This window comes from Triplophysa rosa, unplaced genomic scaffold (assembly GCF_024868665.1).
Source record: "Triplophysa rosa unplaced genomic scaffold, Trosa_1v2 scaffold160_ERROPOS443136, whole genome shotgun sequence".
Taxonomy (NCBI): Eukaryota; Metazoa; Chordata; class Actinopteri; order Cypriniformes; family Nemacheilidae; genus Triplophysa; species Triplophysa rosa.
This window is the reverse complement of record NW_026634166.1, coordinates 30,339-47,249: the sequence shown is the minus strand read 5'-3', so window position 1 is coordinate 47,249 and position 16,911 is coordinate 30,339. Positions and strand designations below refer to the sequence as shown.

General features: G+C 39.2%; 1 protein-coding gene across 1 annotated transcript; it reads left to right on the top strand.

Moving 5' to 3' along the window:
• Window positions 1–1,065: 1,065 nt before the first annotated feature.
• LOC130549725 (gastrula zinc finger protein XlCGF26.1-like) lies at window positions 1,066–16,138 on the top strand. The gene is made up of 5 exons (XM_057327027.1): window positions 1,066–1,255; window positions 1,899–2,027; window positions 12,487–12,619; window positions 13,055–13,183; window positions 14,156–16,138. The coding sequence occupies exons 2-5, from the start codon at window positions 2,004–2,006 to the stop codon at window positions 15,370–15,372; spliced, it is 1,503 nt and encodes a 500-aa protein (XP_057183010.1). The 5' UTR covers window positions 1,066–1,255; window positions 1,899–2,003; the 3' UTR covers window positions 15,373–16,138.
• Window positions 16,139–16,911: the final 773 nt, after the last annotated feature.

Genomic DNA, 16,911 nt, shown 5'->3' with positions numbered 1-16,911 from the left:
TAACAACTTGTGCCACATATTAAATTTATTTTGCCAAAAAAGAGAATCACTATTAAAAAACTATTATATTTTAGTTTTTCTATATATAAAAAAACGTTTTTTATAAATAAATATATACGTTTCACTCCTGACACATAACATTTTGTCATACTGTATTTTCATTGGTATTAAAGAATAAAATAAAAAAGGAAAATAAAATTAATAGATTTAAACTCTTTAACTTTAGGTTCCTTTCGAACACTAAGTTTTTTTTCTGTGTTTTGGATCACCCTTAAAATCAAACCAGAAACGGGTTGGATGTTGTGAGAGAATTCTTCTGCAGATCTGGGAGCACAAAAACAAGACACAGAGAGGCATCAAGCTTTTGAACTCACTTATTTTAGACGTCTTTATGGCACCAGAAGACATCTGGAAGTTCTCATATGTCCAGGGTTTCACATAATGACCAAATAAGGTCAAGGAAACATCGCATGTCAGACAAAGAATGTTCAGCGTAGAAGGAATCCCTCCTCCACATATAGCCAGCAATGTATTCAGTGAGCTTAAAAACCTCACAATTCATTTTCGTGGGCTTGTATTCATTTATGTGGAAGTTAAATCTAACAGGTAGAGTGTGTGCTAACAGAAGATGTTTTTGAACATGATGATAAGAAGTCCCTTTCACAGTCACACTGACCTAGCAGGAAGAGAGAGCCTAAGCATTCATTAGAGACTTAAACCATGAATTATTCTCTACTTTCTCTATCAGAAAAGGTTGGTGTTAAACATGCTTAAATCATCAATTTAAAATAAGATAATACTGGATAATAATTAATTAATATTTGTCAAAACCACATCAAAGTATTTATATTTGAAGTAAGGTGAAGACAGGGCACCCGTCCCTTCACTATGAATAACAAAGTTACATTATTTTCAACTTGAAAACATCTACTTCAAATATATTTAATCCAATATGCAGTACAGTGAGATCTATATAGCTGATGTAATTAGATTTTTTATTGAAAAAGGACACAACATAACTCTAATGTTTAGAGGCGTGGAAATGTCCCTGCAGTAAAAGACCGGTGTTCATTCGAGGCGGTGCTTATCATATCGAGCGGCTTTACCCTTTTAGCGGTAATATTATTAAGATATTTGAAGGGCAAGTCGTTTTGGAATTATTGGCGTTTAATTGTGTTAAGTTCAACAGTACCAGAAGATGAAAGAAGAAAGATGTCACGAGAACAGTTTGATATCAAGATCTTTAAACACAAAGGTTAGTGCACTGTATGGATGTCGTGTTGTAAACTTTTCGCTAGAAGAACATGACAAACATGAAATTCAATGCTAGATGATGAAAAGGTTTGCAGAGTGATTGAAGTCCGTCCCGGAGAATTTCTATAAAGACAAACGTGCTGTTTCACTTCTGCAAACACATTCAGTTCAGTTCACTGAGATAAAACCCTGATTTGTTTTAAAACTCATTAGTTTCCTTAACGTGCTTTACAAGTTCTCAGTGTTTAAAGTGTTTAGAAGAGTTTTGGTCCGTAAGGATCTCGTATTTTTGTTTTATAATTTCAGAGTTTTCTTCTTAAATGTTAACAGACATGTGTTTCCTGAATATTGCTTACTTATAAAATGTTTTAAAACACCATTCACTTAAGCATACTGTATCAGTCATTGATATTTCAGTCACAGAAATAAGATGTTTTATTTTTAATTAATGCAGTTAATTCTTATTATTGCTCACACCACATGATCAGTGGTTCTTATATGTCATTGTCTCATCTACGTTCTAAATCAAAGCTTAGTTGTTTCTTCATTCTGTAAATGTTTTATTTGACATTGCAACTATGTGCTGTTTTATTGCAATCATTCAGTAAAATATAATTCAATTATTAATTTATTGATTTTGACAGGTCTGTTTCTCCAAGCCACACTTGAAAAGCAAGTTATGTGTGACGCAGAATTCATTAAAGAGGAGAGTGAAGACATGAGTGTTACAGACACCAGCACAATGAGAAATGAAGACGCTGCGGAACAAAGAGGTCGGTGTCCATTCTTGAGTCTTCATTAATGATTATTACTGACAAATTTAAACATTAAACATCAACAATAAAATCATTTTTTTAAGTTGCCTTTCTCTGCTTGTCAGCTGCTTAACCGTGCTGCACAAAAACTTGTTATCGCCATTCACGATTCATTGTTCTATGCAGCTCGCAAGTTGTTTGGATATATTTGCAACACGTTGTTGTCGCTCATCCAGGTGTGTATGTAAGCAGTATGGGTTTTAAGCCCTTGTTTACGAACTACTTTGTACTTTGCTCGATACGTTTACTACTTGTTCGGATATGCAAAGCACTATTGCAAATCATATGGATAGTTGTTGGATAATCTTTAGCTTTACTTCCACTATCGCTACTACTTTGTGCGAGTGTTTGATCTCGCTTGCCAGCACGGGTGCTTTTCTCCCGGCGTCTGTTCCGTTGAAGTGGAGCTATCATGCTACAGTAGGTACTCAAACAGAATGATCCTCCCCGGCAGTACTTCCTTAATGCGTGTTGACTCTTATTTACCGCTGAGTGGCAGTCTATTCACAGATCTTCACTCAGCGCGAGTTGACGCGTCAAGCTCATTGCCTCACTCAGCAGACGGACAAGATTTAAGACGTTTAAGTTCAGTTTATACTCGAGCGTGGGAGTTACGCCATAGCCTACGCAGAGTTGCGTACCCTACGCCGTAGCCTGACACGCACCTCTCAGGGCACTAGACTGCACTGGTTGCACTGGTGCGCCTAACGTTTTTTCTCAGGTGCACCAGCACAAAAGTTAGGTGCACCCACATTTTTGACCGCATCGCATTTAACACCGCAGTTTTACCAGTTCACTTTTTTTTTAATTGCTGTCCATATAGGCAAAATTGACTTGTAAATGATTAACTAACAATCTGGTCAACATCAAGTTCTTTATTTGAAGCACAATTCTACAAGAAAGGTCACTTACTGAAGAAGTGTTGGTGCTTAAAGTGCTTCACTGAACTGAAACTTAAACTTAAAACATCTCAAGATAAACGGACATAACCTGGGAGGTTGATGGTTCCGTGTCAGAGCATTGCTTATGATTTTCGGACCGATGAGGCCTTAACTTAACATTATTCACGAAAAAGTTGTCAATCGTTCTTTTCATCTTCTCTCATCATCCGCGGCTACATCCACTCTGTTTAACTGACGGGCCTATAGGCTCCTCCCCTCCCTGTTTATCTGACGGGCCTATAGGCTCCTCACCTCTCTGTCTGACTGCAGCACACGCATTTTCACACGTACACACCAGAGGTTGCGCTAGACTTTTTTATTGTCTGCCATTTTGACTGACAGGCTCGTAAAAAATCTGCCATAATCTATTATTACCCGTCACTATGGTGCAAGGTGGCGTTAGGTGGTAAGTAGTATGTCCATGACGTCATCACGCTGTACTTGCGTCTCGGAACTTGTTGAATTTTAATACAACTGAATGCCCAATAAAGCCGTTGTTGTTTATATTCATCTGTATATTTAATGTTTTAATGTTTATGTTCATATGTGATTCGATCTGGGAAAGCCCAACACATGGTGCAAATTTATATATTACAGTTTTTGATACCATTTTCAAGCCCTTTCCAAATCAGTTTTTATTTTGCTCATACCTTGTGTATGTAACAAAAGTTATAGCTGAGGTCGGCTGAAGCGCTAGGATTTTCAGGAACGTAATTTGGAGGAAAACGGGTTTAAAGTTAAGTGATGAAAATAAAAGCACAACAGTCCAGTATCACAAGTAAAAGTCACTTTACAGTGGTAAAAGACTTACTCTAATAACAATTTAATAAAAAAAACATTTCCCAGTGTTGAAGTCTATAAAAATACTGTACAAAACCGTTTGAATAAAATGAAAGTAAGGAAAATGGTGCGGGCACACTTAAAGAACGAGAGCTCTGCCGTTATCACTACACGAGGAAACTAACAAACATTACGGACAACAACTAATAAGCAGTGAAGCAAGTTTTACTTTGTTTATCATGTGCATAGTGTCTGGACTCATGATCATCCCTTGTTCGATGCTTTGCGATCGGATAACTCCCGGTGCTGCAGACGGGGAGCTCTGTCATCTCACGAAAACATTGTATGAAAAAACTTTGCATGCCGTAGTTTACACAGGACTGGCGGGAAATGTGCATTGATACTCCTTCATTCTTCATGTTATGTGGTTTACTTTGATAGGCGTCCCAGCGCGACATCCGACGGGTTTTCCCAGATCGCATCACATATGTCTAGTCATTAACAATGACATGTGAAAACACGCACGTCCCTTCGCGAGCATATCGCGCTCTAATGAAGGGAAACGGGGAGTTACAAATTGCCCTCATTGTAATCCGTTAAAATGACGGACGGACGAACGGCCTTCAGGTTTTTCCGTCATTGGTAAACATTTTTTGTCAATGACAGAGAATTTTCGGTTAACGCGACCTCTGGTACACACACGTACAGGAAAATCTGGACCACGGCCAATCAGAGGTGGTCCGCCCTTCACTATCTCTGATTGGTTTAGACCACAATATGGGCCTAATGTGTGTCTGTTGTTGAATCACAGGGAGACTTTCAGAGTCGCGGAGACTTTTCTTTCTCCCTCGAACGGCTGGTCGCACCGGTGCGACCTCAGATTTTTCTTAGTCGCACCATTGAGAAATAAGGTCGCATGTGCGACTAAATTGGTCGCACTCTAGATCCCTGCCTCTCTAAATATGTAAAGTTCATCTAAGTAAAATATTTGTGCTTCTGTATTAAACATCTCCAATCTGCAACAAAAGTGACTGTTTACTTGCCGCTATCACTGCTAATAGTGATGGCCAGTTCGCGAATGAATCGTTCATTTGAACCGATTCTTTTTAGTGAACCGGTCGAACCGGTTCACCAAATCGGACTGAATCATTCGAAACGGTTCGCGTCTACAAAAAGCACTTATCCATAAATTCCTTCAGTTACTCACTTTTGACATGCATGAAAACCCATCGGACTCAAAATAAACCAGCCAGTATCAACGACTTTTCAGTAAGTCGAACAGTACACAACAGGAGAAGCTATTCAAGTTATAAGCTAGCTGATATACTGAGCATGTGTGCAGTGGCGTGTTCTATCGAACGCTCCGCCTAGAGCGATCCTCGTTCTCGATTCAAGAATGCCACAGTTTTCGGACCACTGAACCAACCGAGAGCTGTCTTTCGGACACGTCCGATTTGTGAACCGGTTCAACATATAAGAAACTACATTTGCAACATGAACATAAACATTTGAGCACAGATCACACTTTTTAATGGTCATAAATATTTGTACAAACATATTCTTTATATTAATGTTGCTTAAAATGCATGACAGAAAACGTTTGTGCAGTTGTGCTTTTGTTAATTATTGTAAAGGTTAAAAAGAATTGTTTGTAAAAATAATAAACTAAACATTTATTTGTTTCATAAGTAATCCATGGTGTTTCATGAACATCTTATTTCATTTCTAAACAAGATTATATAAATCTAAACATGACGTAATCATCATGTGCGAGAAGCAAGCGGATTCCTTGAATCGCTCTTACAGACTAGAAGACCGTAGAGTCATGAGAACCGTTTCTGTCGGACATGTCCGATTTGTGAACCGTCGAACCGGTTGCCGGTTCGCGAATCGCTTCTTCTGACACGAACCGGTTGCAACAGATTTCAATTCGGCAGTACACGAACCGAAGAGCCGCAACAGCTTTTTCCGCAACAGCTGCAGTCTTCCGCAAGAGCCGCAACAGCTCTCTTTCGGACACGTCCGAGTCGGTCCGACTGAGTGAGTGTGAACCGATGAGCTAATGATAGTGAGCATGCATGATTCACCGTGAGGCTACAGAACACATGTGTGGACAACTGATACTGTGCTAATGTTACGAGCGCACGTGAACCGAGGACTTAAAATATATGGAGCAATCTGGCAGAAGTTGTGATTACTGGTTTTGGTTTATATTTGAATATGCCAAACTGGTTTTGGAAATATACTTGACTTGACGCGTTTCGTCAGGGCGAGTGATGTCATTACGTCAGAGCGTAAGAGAATCGGTAAACCGGTCTTTTGAACCGGTTCATTGAAACGAACTGTGCGAAAGAACTGGTTCGCAGAAAAGAGCCGGACTTCCCATCACTAACTGCTAATCCTTCTCAAACGAGCTGCTTCTTCTTCAGCTCTTGTCTTGGTTACACAAGCATGCAGTTTCTGAATACAGCCCTGCAAGATGTGAATTGTTGGATGTAAGTTACCGTTATCAGATGTAAACACTGCGTCAACATCTGTGCAGGATACTGTTAGTAGTCAAACTGTTGTTATGTTGAAGTCGTCACTCAATCACACGTCTGCACTTTCCAGGAAATCCGGTATAATTCTACCAATCATATGACGACTTCGACATTCCTGAAGTGTTTCCAGTTAAGTGTGCCATATGCATCAGACGTTTAGCCAACGGTCCATTGGCGTGACGTCTGAGGCTGAGACTACACAACCCACATCAACCCCAACCTCCTTCTGAAATCGCCCTTCACCGAAAACTCAAAAGAAGGTGAATTTTGAGAAGTTGCATTTAAAAAAAATAGATTTAAATGTAAACGGGGACTTTTACCTTTATTACCTTATAAAGTGCTGTATTGATAAAGAAGAAATGAAAAATATTTAATTGTTTGTCATATGTAAAATTTCATATTAAAATAATTGAATATGTTGCGTAAATTAGGAGCGTTACAATTATAAATTGCTTATTTTGGCGAAGATGTTTTGTTTATGTTTGGAGTTTAGTTTATTATCAGTGTTACGGCATCTTACCTGTATTTGTCACCCTGCAGGTAAGACATTGATTCTAAGCTCTACTCTTTCAAAAAGCCAAACATTCACACCTCTCCCCATCCCCCGTCAACTGAGAAGTGGAATCTGTTTTTTAAAGCCTGTAGCCTTTCAATGCTTGTCATTTAAACGCAGGTCAATACACTATTTTGTCACACTTTAATTTAATACCGATGAAACGGTCTATAAAGTGCATATTTTGGCAAATATGATGTTGTTTCGTTCACTTCTTCACTTGGGCCTGTGTCCTTGCTCATTAATAAAAATGTTACGTTTTTGTCTTGTGGAGTTTCTTTCTCCTGTTCGCGTTCATTAATAATTATAATAATAGCGATATTCTGTCACATTTACACATCTGTCACGTGTTAGCTAAAAGATGGGGTCTACGGTTGTCACGTTAATTCACTCATTTCTGGTTTAGCTATTTGTCACCAGTCTTACACCCGCTCCGAACGAGCCTCGAACCGGCAATCGGTCCACACCGGCATTCACGCTAACGTGGAGGCTACGCTCCCGAAGTAGTTGGGCTGCTGCGAACTACCCACTTCTGTTTGTATTGTTACACTTCTGCCTAGCGTGAACAATGTGATCTGTATATGGTTTCACTGACGCACAAGTAGCATATTTTAGTGTAAAATGATCACGCATGGTAATCCTTGTAAATGAGCTTAATATCAAAAACAATTGTACATTTTAAAAACAAATATTATATTAAAGCAGGTTATGCCCGCATTGGCTTTAAGCGCGCTGCTGTGCGTTCAAAATGTTTACAGTTTCGTTTTACTTGGTGATATGTTAAATGGGGACTGTTAATGGTTTGCGCTGTGGTGGAAAGGAGATTCTCCTTAAATAAAGATACATTTATTATAAAAGCTTAAGCACAGTTTAATACGTCTCTAGTCGAGGGTATAGAACTTTTTTAAAACCAACCAAGCGCTTCAACAGTTTGGTCGTATATGGACAGAAAAGACAGTGGTTATTTTTTATTATAAGAGAGTGTTCTTACCACTATCAGGCATATGCAGTCGCTTTAGACTGGCAGAAAAAAATTCTTATATGAACCTCTGTGATCATAAACAACACATTTGTTCTAATGATTAAATTATAAGTTTAATATGTCCTGCATTTGGCTCATTCTCCTCCTATAACGCTTTTTTGGTTATATTATAAACATCAATAACTCTTGTTTTGATCATTAATGTGTTGCCTCCTGTCATGTAATAAAGAATTTATCACATTGAATTTCACAGTAAATGTGGTTAAGTACTGAAGTTGCAAACTCTCCCTTTGCGCCTCCTGGTGGAAATTTCACTAAATTTCACATGCAATTGCTTTTAACTGCCGCCCTTTCCCATCGGCGGCACTCAACGCGGCGGTATGGGCATTTTGGTTGACTACCTACTGTAACTAACTTGACTACATTTTTCAGTAGCTTGACAGTAGGGCTGGGCCGATAAACGCTATATCGAATCGCAATACAATCTATGTTGATAACTATGAGCTCTTGACATTTTAACTCGATATGGATTAATTTTACAGCCAATCAGACAGCAGAAATAAACACGACATAGGCAGCATGCAGCTTTTAACATGCGCAAAGTACAAAGTCCATTTCATACTGCACTACACAAGGAGGAAATCATGAGAGGAAGCGGCAATGACAAAAGTGAAAGTAACCTTGAGTTGTCATCGTGTGGTTTACAGAACGTCTTATTTTCCTTTGCAATCGCTGGTAAAACACAACAAACTGCAAACGAATTACCCCAAAACTCATTGCAAAGGCAAGCACAAATGTTTTTATATCCGGTAATGTGAGCTGGTGCATATGAAACCAACCAGCGCTGCCCTGTACAGATTAGAGAAGTGATGAAGTGAGTTAGTTCGCACATTAAAAGATGAATCATGCAAGCATGTTACAAACACGGTTAAAAGAACTGGACTACAGTTTATGTGAGATGTCTGTAAGGTTCACTGAATGCATTGAATCCCACCAATTGAGCAAGACATTGCAGCGCTATGCATGTGCACAGGTGCTGCAGCTCTTCTCTTCAAAGAGACATGAGCCAATAGCGTTACAGAGCCTTTTCATTGGTTGAATGTACTGAATGAATACACCCTTTACTAACCCAGTCAATTGAGTCAAAATGAGATTGAATGAACTGGTACATGTTGTTCATGGCCTAATGTCCTCTGTGTTGCGACAGTGCATGTCCAATTCAGTCATATCAATCACTTGATTTAATTTAATTTGAACTGTTTTGAATGTTAACACTTTTTTTTTGTTTTGTTTGGGCAGTTTCCCGGACAGGGGTTATCTTAAAACAGGACTAGGCCTTAGTTAAATTGGGATATTTATTCGCCAAGGAGGGGTCCACTCCAGAGCCCTTTTCGAGCTGGCTGCGAGGCTGCTGCTGTGGGCAGACCAGCACCTGCTTTCCATCAGACCAGCGCATATCCCCGGTCATTTGAACTGCGGAGCGGATATGCTCTCGAGGGGAGGTCTTTCCCAAGGGGAATGGAGACTTCACCCCGACTCAGTACGGATGATCTGGGATCGCTTCGGGAAGGCGGAGGTGGATCTGTTCGCGACGAGCGAGAACGCACTCTGTCCGCTGTTCTTCTCGCTGCCGCGCTCCCCCAGGGATACAGACGCTCTGACGACGCGCTGGCCGGATGCCCGGCTTTACGCTTTTTCTCCGGTGAAGATTCTGCCCCTTGTGCTGGGCAAGATCAGAGAGGAGAGAGCGTCGGTGATCCTCGTTGCTCCATTTTGGCCGAATCAGCCGTGGTTCCCGGACCTGAGAGAGTTACTGGTGTCCTCTCTGTGGCAGATTCCCCTCAGGGGTGACCTGTTATCTCAGGCGAACGGCTCGATTTGGCACCCCAACCCGGATTTGTGGAGCCTCCATGCCTGGCCGCTTCAGGGGTCTTAGAACCCCTCCCTCAGAGAGTGCTTGACACTATTGCGGAGTCTCGGGCGCCTTCCACTAGACGCTTATATGCTCTGAAATGGGATGTATTTAAGAAGTGGTGTATTGAGTGTGGTATAGACCCGGTGTCATGTCCCGTGTCTGATGTGTTACGCTTTCTACAATACATGATGGATAATGGTGGCCTCCCGTCCACGCTGAAGGTTTATGTGGCTGCTATCGCCTCATTTCGTTCCCCGGTTGACGGGCAATCGATCGGTAGGCATGCATTGGTGGTCAGATTTTTGAGAGGACCTCGGACGCTGTTTCCCTCACGATCTCCTTCAGTACCTCCGTGGGATTTGTCTCTGGTGTTGAGGGCTCTCTCTCTGCCCCCGTTCGAGCCGTTGGAAGCTGTTTCTATAAGGGAGCTCTTTCTTAAAGCCGTTCTCATTCTCGCTCTTGCTTCGGCAAAATGCATTGGGGATTTATGTGTGCTTTCTATCGGCGCGGATTTCATTCGTTTTGGGGCCGGCGACTGCAGCGTCACTCTACGGCCGAAGGCGGGTTATGTGCCTAAGTTCCTGTCTACCCCGTTCAGAGAGCAGGTTATTTCGTTGCCCGCTTTGTCTTCCGAGTCGTCTGCCTTGTGTGATGCTGACACTCAGAGGGCTGTGTGTCCGGTTAGGGCTTTGAGGGCTTACATTGATCGTACGGATCACGTGTACGGATCACTAGAGGAACACGTGAGAACTCACACTGGAGAAAAGCCATTCACATGTCTGCAGTGTGGAAAGAGTTTCACAAGAAAAAATAATCTCAAGACCCACATGAAAATTCACACTGGACAGCGGCCATACACGTGTGTTCAGTGTGGAACGAGTTTCGCACTAAAAAGAACTCTAGAGGACCACATGAGAACTCACACTGGAGAAAAGCCACGTGTTTGTGTTCAGTGTGGAAAGAGTTTCATACAAAAATAGTCTTAAGAACCACATGAGAATTCACACTGGACAGTGTCCATACACATGTGTTCAGTGTGGAAAGTGTTTCACATACAAATGTAATCTAGAGAAACACATGAGAATTCACACTGGAGAAAAGCCTTTCACCAAGTAGGGGTTTCTGCATGTCGAAGAAATGGGCTACTTTACACTTATTCAAGATTCTTTAACTTTTAAACTTTTCTGGCATAATGTTTATTCATATTCATAATGTAATTATAGATGTTCTCCCAGAGCGACCCAGAAAGGTGTTCTCAATAGCCACAAGTCTAACAGGTCTGGAGACAGAAAGCATTCAGACAGCAGTCGGCTTCAAACTATGCTTTTGTTCCTATAATTTACACATATCTACATACTACATCAACAATGTTTTGCTAATAGCAGTGTGAATGATCATGACAGAAAGACAGTGTTGTACTGTATATAAACTGTAAGCAGCGAGCAGCCAAAGTGGTTTAACCAGAGGAAATTATTCATAATTTATCGGCTATAATATATATTTTATTATCGGCCGATACCGATAACATTAAAAATGACCATCGATCGATATGGCTGATAATTTATTGTGCATCCCTAAATATAACTTTATATTTTATTTAATTTATGTTAATATTAATTTGTATTATTATTTTACTGTATAATAATTGTAATAAATAAACGATTTGTTGAAATTTGTTGTACGTTTATTTATTTTACGACCTATCTAGGGTCAATTGCAACATAAAAGGATGTCCACTCAAATATTAGACATTTGAATGAAAAATGTATTATGAAAAAAAAGTAATGAAAAAAAAGAAGGGTTTCTATTCAGGAGTTGTCCATGCCAAAACAACAAACAGAATAACTATACTGAACAAAATTATAAACGCAACACTTGTTTTTGCCCCCATTTTAATGAGCTGAACTCAAAGATCTAAGACTTTTTCTATGTACACAAAAGGCCGCCACTTCGAAAACGACGGTCAAACTAGCCCTCACTCGGTTTTGTGATGTGCGCTTATACTGCGCATTACGGTAAAAGCGGCTTTGGATTTCAAAATAAAGCGATCTATTTCAAACATGGTTTCAGTCTGTTGATTGTCAATTAATTAAAATACAAATGCATTTAGAAAATTAAATGAATTTATATATATATTGAAAAAAGAACCTCATTTGCACTACAATTGAAGGCTTTAACCCAGGCCAAACGGAAAGATTGACAGTTATGTTGCTAGGTGGTTGCTAGGCTTTTTTAAGCTGTTTTTAAACTGCTAGGCAGTTTTTATATTTTTTACAACACTCTTATCCCACCTCAGTGTGTCACCTAAACAATATCAGGACTGTTCAATGTGGATTTTATAAAGAACAGGCCTTCAAAATGGCCTAAATGTATTATTATTTCTATAACTTAAGATAATAATTTAAAGAAAAGTGTCCGATTGCACAGACTCATTCCACTTCGGAGAGCCTTCAGATCTCAAATCTCAAGTATATTTTGTGGCATATTTGATAAGTGTAGAGCGTATTAAAAAGAGAGAGAAAGATGCTGGAAACAAAGTTACAAAATGTGCAAATAAAATGTCATTAGAGCTAATATTAGGTAATGAAAAGAAAGAATGATAAGAAGCTATTTGAGCGTAATAAGAATATAATAATGACACTTATTGATTTTATTTATTTATTTATTTATTAGTGTTTTTTTTCTCATTGTCGCGCCACACCCCAGCCCGCCAGTAGGTGGCGGAAATGGACCTGTTGTTTGTTTTCAAACCGCCATAAAACCCTAAAAGAAGAAGAAGAAGCTGCGCACCAGAAAGAAGGAAGAGAACAGTTTGATATCAAGATCTTTAAACACAAAGGTTAGTGCACTGTATGGATGTCGTGTTGTAAACTTTTCGCTAGAAGAACATGACAAACATGAAATTCAATGCTAGATGATGAAAAGGTTTGCAGAGTGATTGAAGTCCGTCCCGGAGAATTTCTATAAAGACAAACGTGCTGTTTCACTTCTGCAAACACATTCAGTTCAGTTCACTGAGATAAAACCCTGATTTGTTTAAAAACTAGTTAGTTTCCTTAACTTGCTTTACAAGTTCTCAGTGTTTAAAGTGTTTAGAAGAGTTTTGGTCCGTAATTATCTCGTATTTTTGTCACCATTCACTTAAGCATACTGTATCAGTCATTGATATTTCAGTCACAGAAATAATGTTTTGTTTGACATTGCAACTATGTGCTGTTTTATTGCAATCATTCAGTAAAATTTAATTCAATTATTAATTTATTGATTTTGACAGGTCTGTTTCTCCAAGCCACACTTGAAAAGCAAGTTATGTGTGACGCAGAATTCATTAAAGAGGAGAGTGAAGACATGAGTGTTACAGACACCAGCACAATGAGAAATGAAGACGCTGCGGAACAAAGAGGTCGGTGTCCATTCTTGAGTCTTCAGTAATGATTATTACTGACAAATTTAAACATAAAAATAAAATATATTGATTCTTTAGTATTACTATGATTTTGTTATTATTGTGTTGCGTTTGAAAATGAAAGTACACATGAACAAATACTGTGCTGGTGGTTTTCTGATATTTTAATGCAAAAAATTAACATGTTGTGCCTTTGATTGCATGTGTTCAGTGTTGACCGCTGAAGGATTTTGTGTCATTCTTTCATATGTAATCAACGTCTGACATTGATTGTGCCTGTGCCCCACCAGTAATTAACATATATTAAAGCAATAAGCTCCAAGAAGCAGTGGGTTACAGTGCATTTTATAACAGCTAAGGGCGTTGTGGCACGACGCGAAGTGTTTTATAAAACAGTTATTACATATGCTTAGCAAGGTTTAATAAAAAAAAGTAAATAAAATGATATTTAGGCTATGTGGTGCGGTCAGCCGTTATATATTGGGGTATTTTATAACGGCTTAGAACTCCGCTCAGCCAATCAGAATCAAGGACCAGAACTGGCCGTTTTATAAATGTATATAGGTAAGGACGTAAACCAAATGGCTGATCGCATTATGCTTGCGCCCCACGTGTCATTAACATATATCTGTAAAGATGTGATTCAACTGATGGTCCTTCAATCCTGTCTATTGTAAATTCTCCAGTAGGAGGTCCTCATGTTATCTGTCTATTGTCTGAAGGCCATTTGTTACGAGGTATAAAGTCTGGTCACACAGACTGTAGGTTGGGTTAAGTTCCAGAAGACCGCTATGCTACACGAGCATCTTCAATAAACGCGTTTCACCAGAACTTGGACCATCTTACTTTTCTTTTACGTATCAGAAGCATTTTAATACGTTGGCGAGCCACCCAATGACTGCTCAGCCAAATTCAAGAAAATCTAACACCGCCCTTATGAAAATATGTGCTTCTTTCGTTTAATTTTAGACCTAATGGAACTGGAAGAAACAACAGTATCTGTATGTCCTCATTGTGGAAAGAGATTGGGAAGTGAAGAGCAGCTTGTGAAGCACATAAGAATCCACACTGAAGAAAAGCCCTTCACCTGCCCTCAGTGTGGAAAGAGTTTCTCAAGAAAAAGTTATTTCAAGACCCACATAAGAATTCACACTGAAGAAAAGCCATTCACATGTGTTCAGTGTGGAAAGAGTTTCACAAACAAAAGTCATCTAGAGGACCACATGAGAATTCACACCGGAGAAAAGCCATTCACATGTGTTCAGTGTGGAAAGAGTTTTACACAAAGAAGTGTTCTCAAGACCCACATGAGAATTCACACCGGAGAAAAGCCATTCACATGTGTTCAGTGTGGAAAGAGTTTTACACAAAGAAGTGTTCTCAAGACCCACATGAGAATTCACACTGAAGAAAAGCTACACGCATGTGTTCAGTGTGGAAAGAGTTTCACAAGAAAAACTGGTCTTGTGTCCCATATGAGAATTCACACTGGAGAAAAGCCACATGTTTGTTTTCAGTGTGGAAAGAGTTTCAAAAGCAAATTTAATCTAGAGGTCCATGTGACAATTCACACTGGACAGCGTCCATACACATGTGTTCAGTGTGGAAAGAGTTTCACAAGAAAAAGTAATCTAGAGAAACACATTAGAATACACACTGGACAAAAGCTGTATGCATGTGTTCAGTGTGGAAAGAGTTTCAAATACAAAAGTAAGCTAGAGGTCCACATGAGAACTCACACTGGAGAGCGTCCATACACATGTGTTCAGTGTGGAAAGAGTTTCACTCAAAAAAGCAGTCTTAAGACACACGTGAGAATTCACACTGGAAACGGCCTATACAACTGTACTCCGTGTGGAAAGAGTTTCACACACAAAAGTCGTCTAGAGGACCACATGAGAACTCACACTGGAGAAAAGCCGTATGCATGTGTTCAGTGTGGAAAGAGTTTCACATACAAAAGTGTTCTTAAGACCCACATGAGAATTCACACTGGAGAAAAGCCATTCACATGTGTTCAGTGTGCAAAGAGTTTCAAATACAAAAGTAAGTTAGAGGTCCACATGAGAACTCACACTGGAGAGCGTCCATACACATGTGTTCAGTGTGGAAAGAGTTTCACTCAAAAAAGCAGTCTTAAGACACACGTGAGAATTCACACTGGAGAAAAGCCTTTCACCAAGTAGGGGTCTCTGCATGTCAGAGAAATGGGCGTGCCGAAGGTTCCTCACTGGTCAAAGGTGCTCCGCCTTGGCAACTGAGTTGACCAATCAGCGTTAATCACACAAATACGTCGTTTCTTTTAAATATGAAGATGGTCGCAATAAGGCATGATGCAAAATTTGCAAATTTGTGAATATAAGCCGTTAAAGACTAAATCAAAATGTATCAGACGAGCCAGTGTTTTTGCTAAATTGCTGTAATAATACATTACAGAAGGTAACTAAACAGCTCTTACTCATCTAGAAGCAGCTGTCGTTATGTTTTATGAGTATTTCAGTCTTACTGCATGTTTTTGCTTACATGCACTAAATCGTACTAAACCGATAGCTGTCATACAGTAAAAGGCATTTCTATGTTGTTGCTATTCTATCATGACAGGAAAGCAATTTTTTTTACTTAAAACAGCTTGTGCAGTTGTAGTCTTGTTTTAGAGACATTTGTACCACCCTTTAAATAATTTGTTTTTGATTGTGACACTTATCAGCAGTTACTTAAATATCAGTTATTTATAAATAGTTCAACTCCGATATAGACAGTTTCATCTGACGTTTTCTGAGACTGAAAAATCTTTTTTTTGTGAATGTGTACCAGATGTTCAGTTGGAGGTCACAAAAGTGCGCATGCACAGTAACGTTTGTTTATGATGTTGAGATGAAACCATCTATATGCAATCCCTTGAACCTTCACTTTACATTTACAATAAAATGCAATATGATACTAACCCTATCCTGCTTCTTTTCGTTTTCATTTTAAACATGTATGTGTGGTTTAGGTCTTCTGATGTGATTATATTAATTTTTAATCAAATAAAATATGATAAAAACAACATTTTATTGTAAGGTGTAAGACGTTTGTACAATAGGGAAAAACAGTTCTGTCAAAAGTACACAGGCAGTGCTTCAAGACTACGTTTAACTAATAAATACATACAGCTGCTGTGTATAGTTAAGAAACTCCCATTATGAGATGTAACCAAAACTAATATTATCCTATGTTTACCACTAGGGCTGTACCAGAATATTCGTCCGGTGGGTTGGCATTCGATTTTCAATTTTGAGATTCGAATATTCTTTTTTCCTAACACCTGGCATCCCTGCAAAGCAGTTCATATTCGCGCTTGAATATGAATCGTCCATAAGTGAACGTCATGATTTAGTTAATCTGAAGGAGAAGACAAAAATGCCTAAAACCTCAGGTGTGTGGGAACACTTTAAATTCAGTGAGGACAAGACAAAGGCAGTGTGCCAAATATGCGGTTTGAAACTGGCCTACCACAACAGCACAAAAAGTTTTGAAAAATCACATGTGAAGTAGTACGCCTATCAAAATGCTAGTTTGTGATTTATTATGCTTTTAACTTTATGTGCGTGTTGCGCAGATCTGCATATGTTATCAAAATAACGCGAGAGCAATTAATGAAAGATGCTTTGCACTGTTCAGACTGTCCAGCACTGCATTATGTCCGACAAACCTAATATTTGGAGCAGTTTGGGACCCGGTAA

Bases quoted from the DNA above. Each gene is read 5' to 3' on its own strand.
- LOC130549725 (XM_057327027.1), top strand. From the start codon at position 2,004: ATGAAGACGCTGCGGAACAAAGAG. The intron at 2,028-12,486 runs GTCGGTGTCCAT...GCCACACCCCAG, and splicing joins AGACGCTGCGGAACAAAGAG to CCCGCCAGTAGGTGGCGGAA. The intron at 12,620-13,054 runs GTTAGTGCACTG...TGATTTTGACAG, and splicing joins CAAGATCTTTAAACACAAAG to GTCTGTTTCTCCAAGCCACA.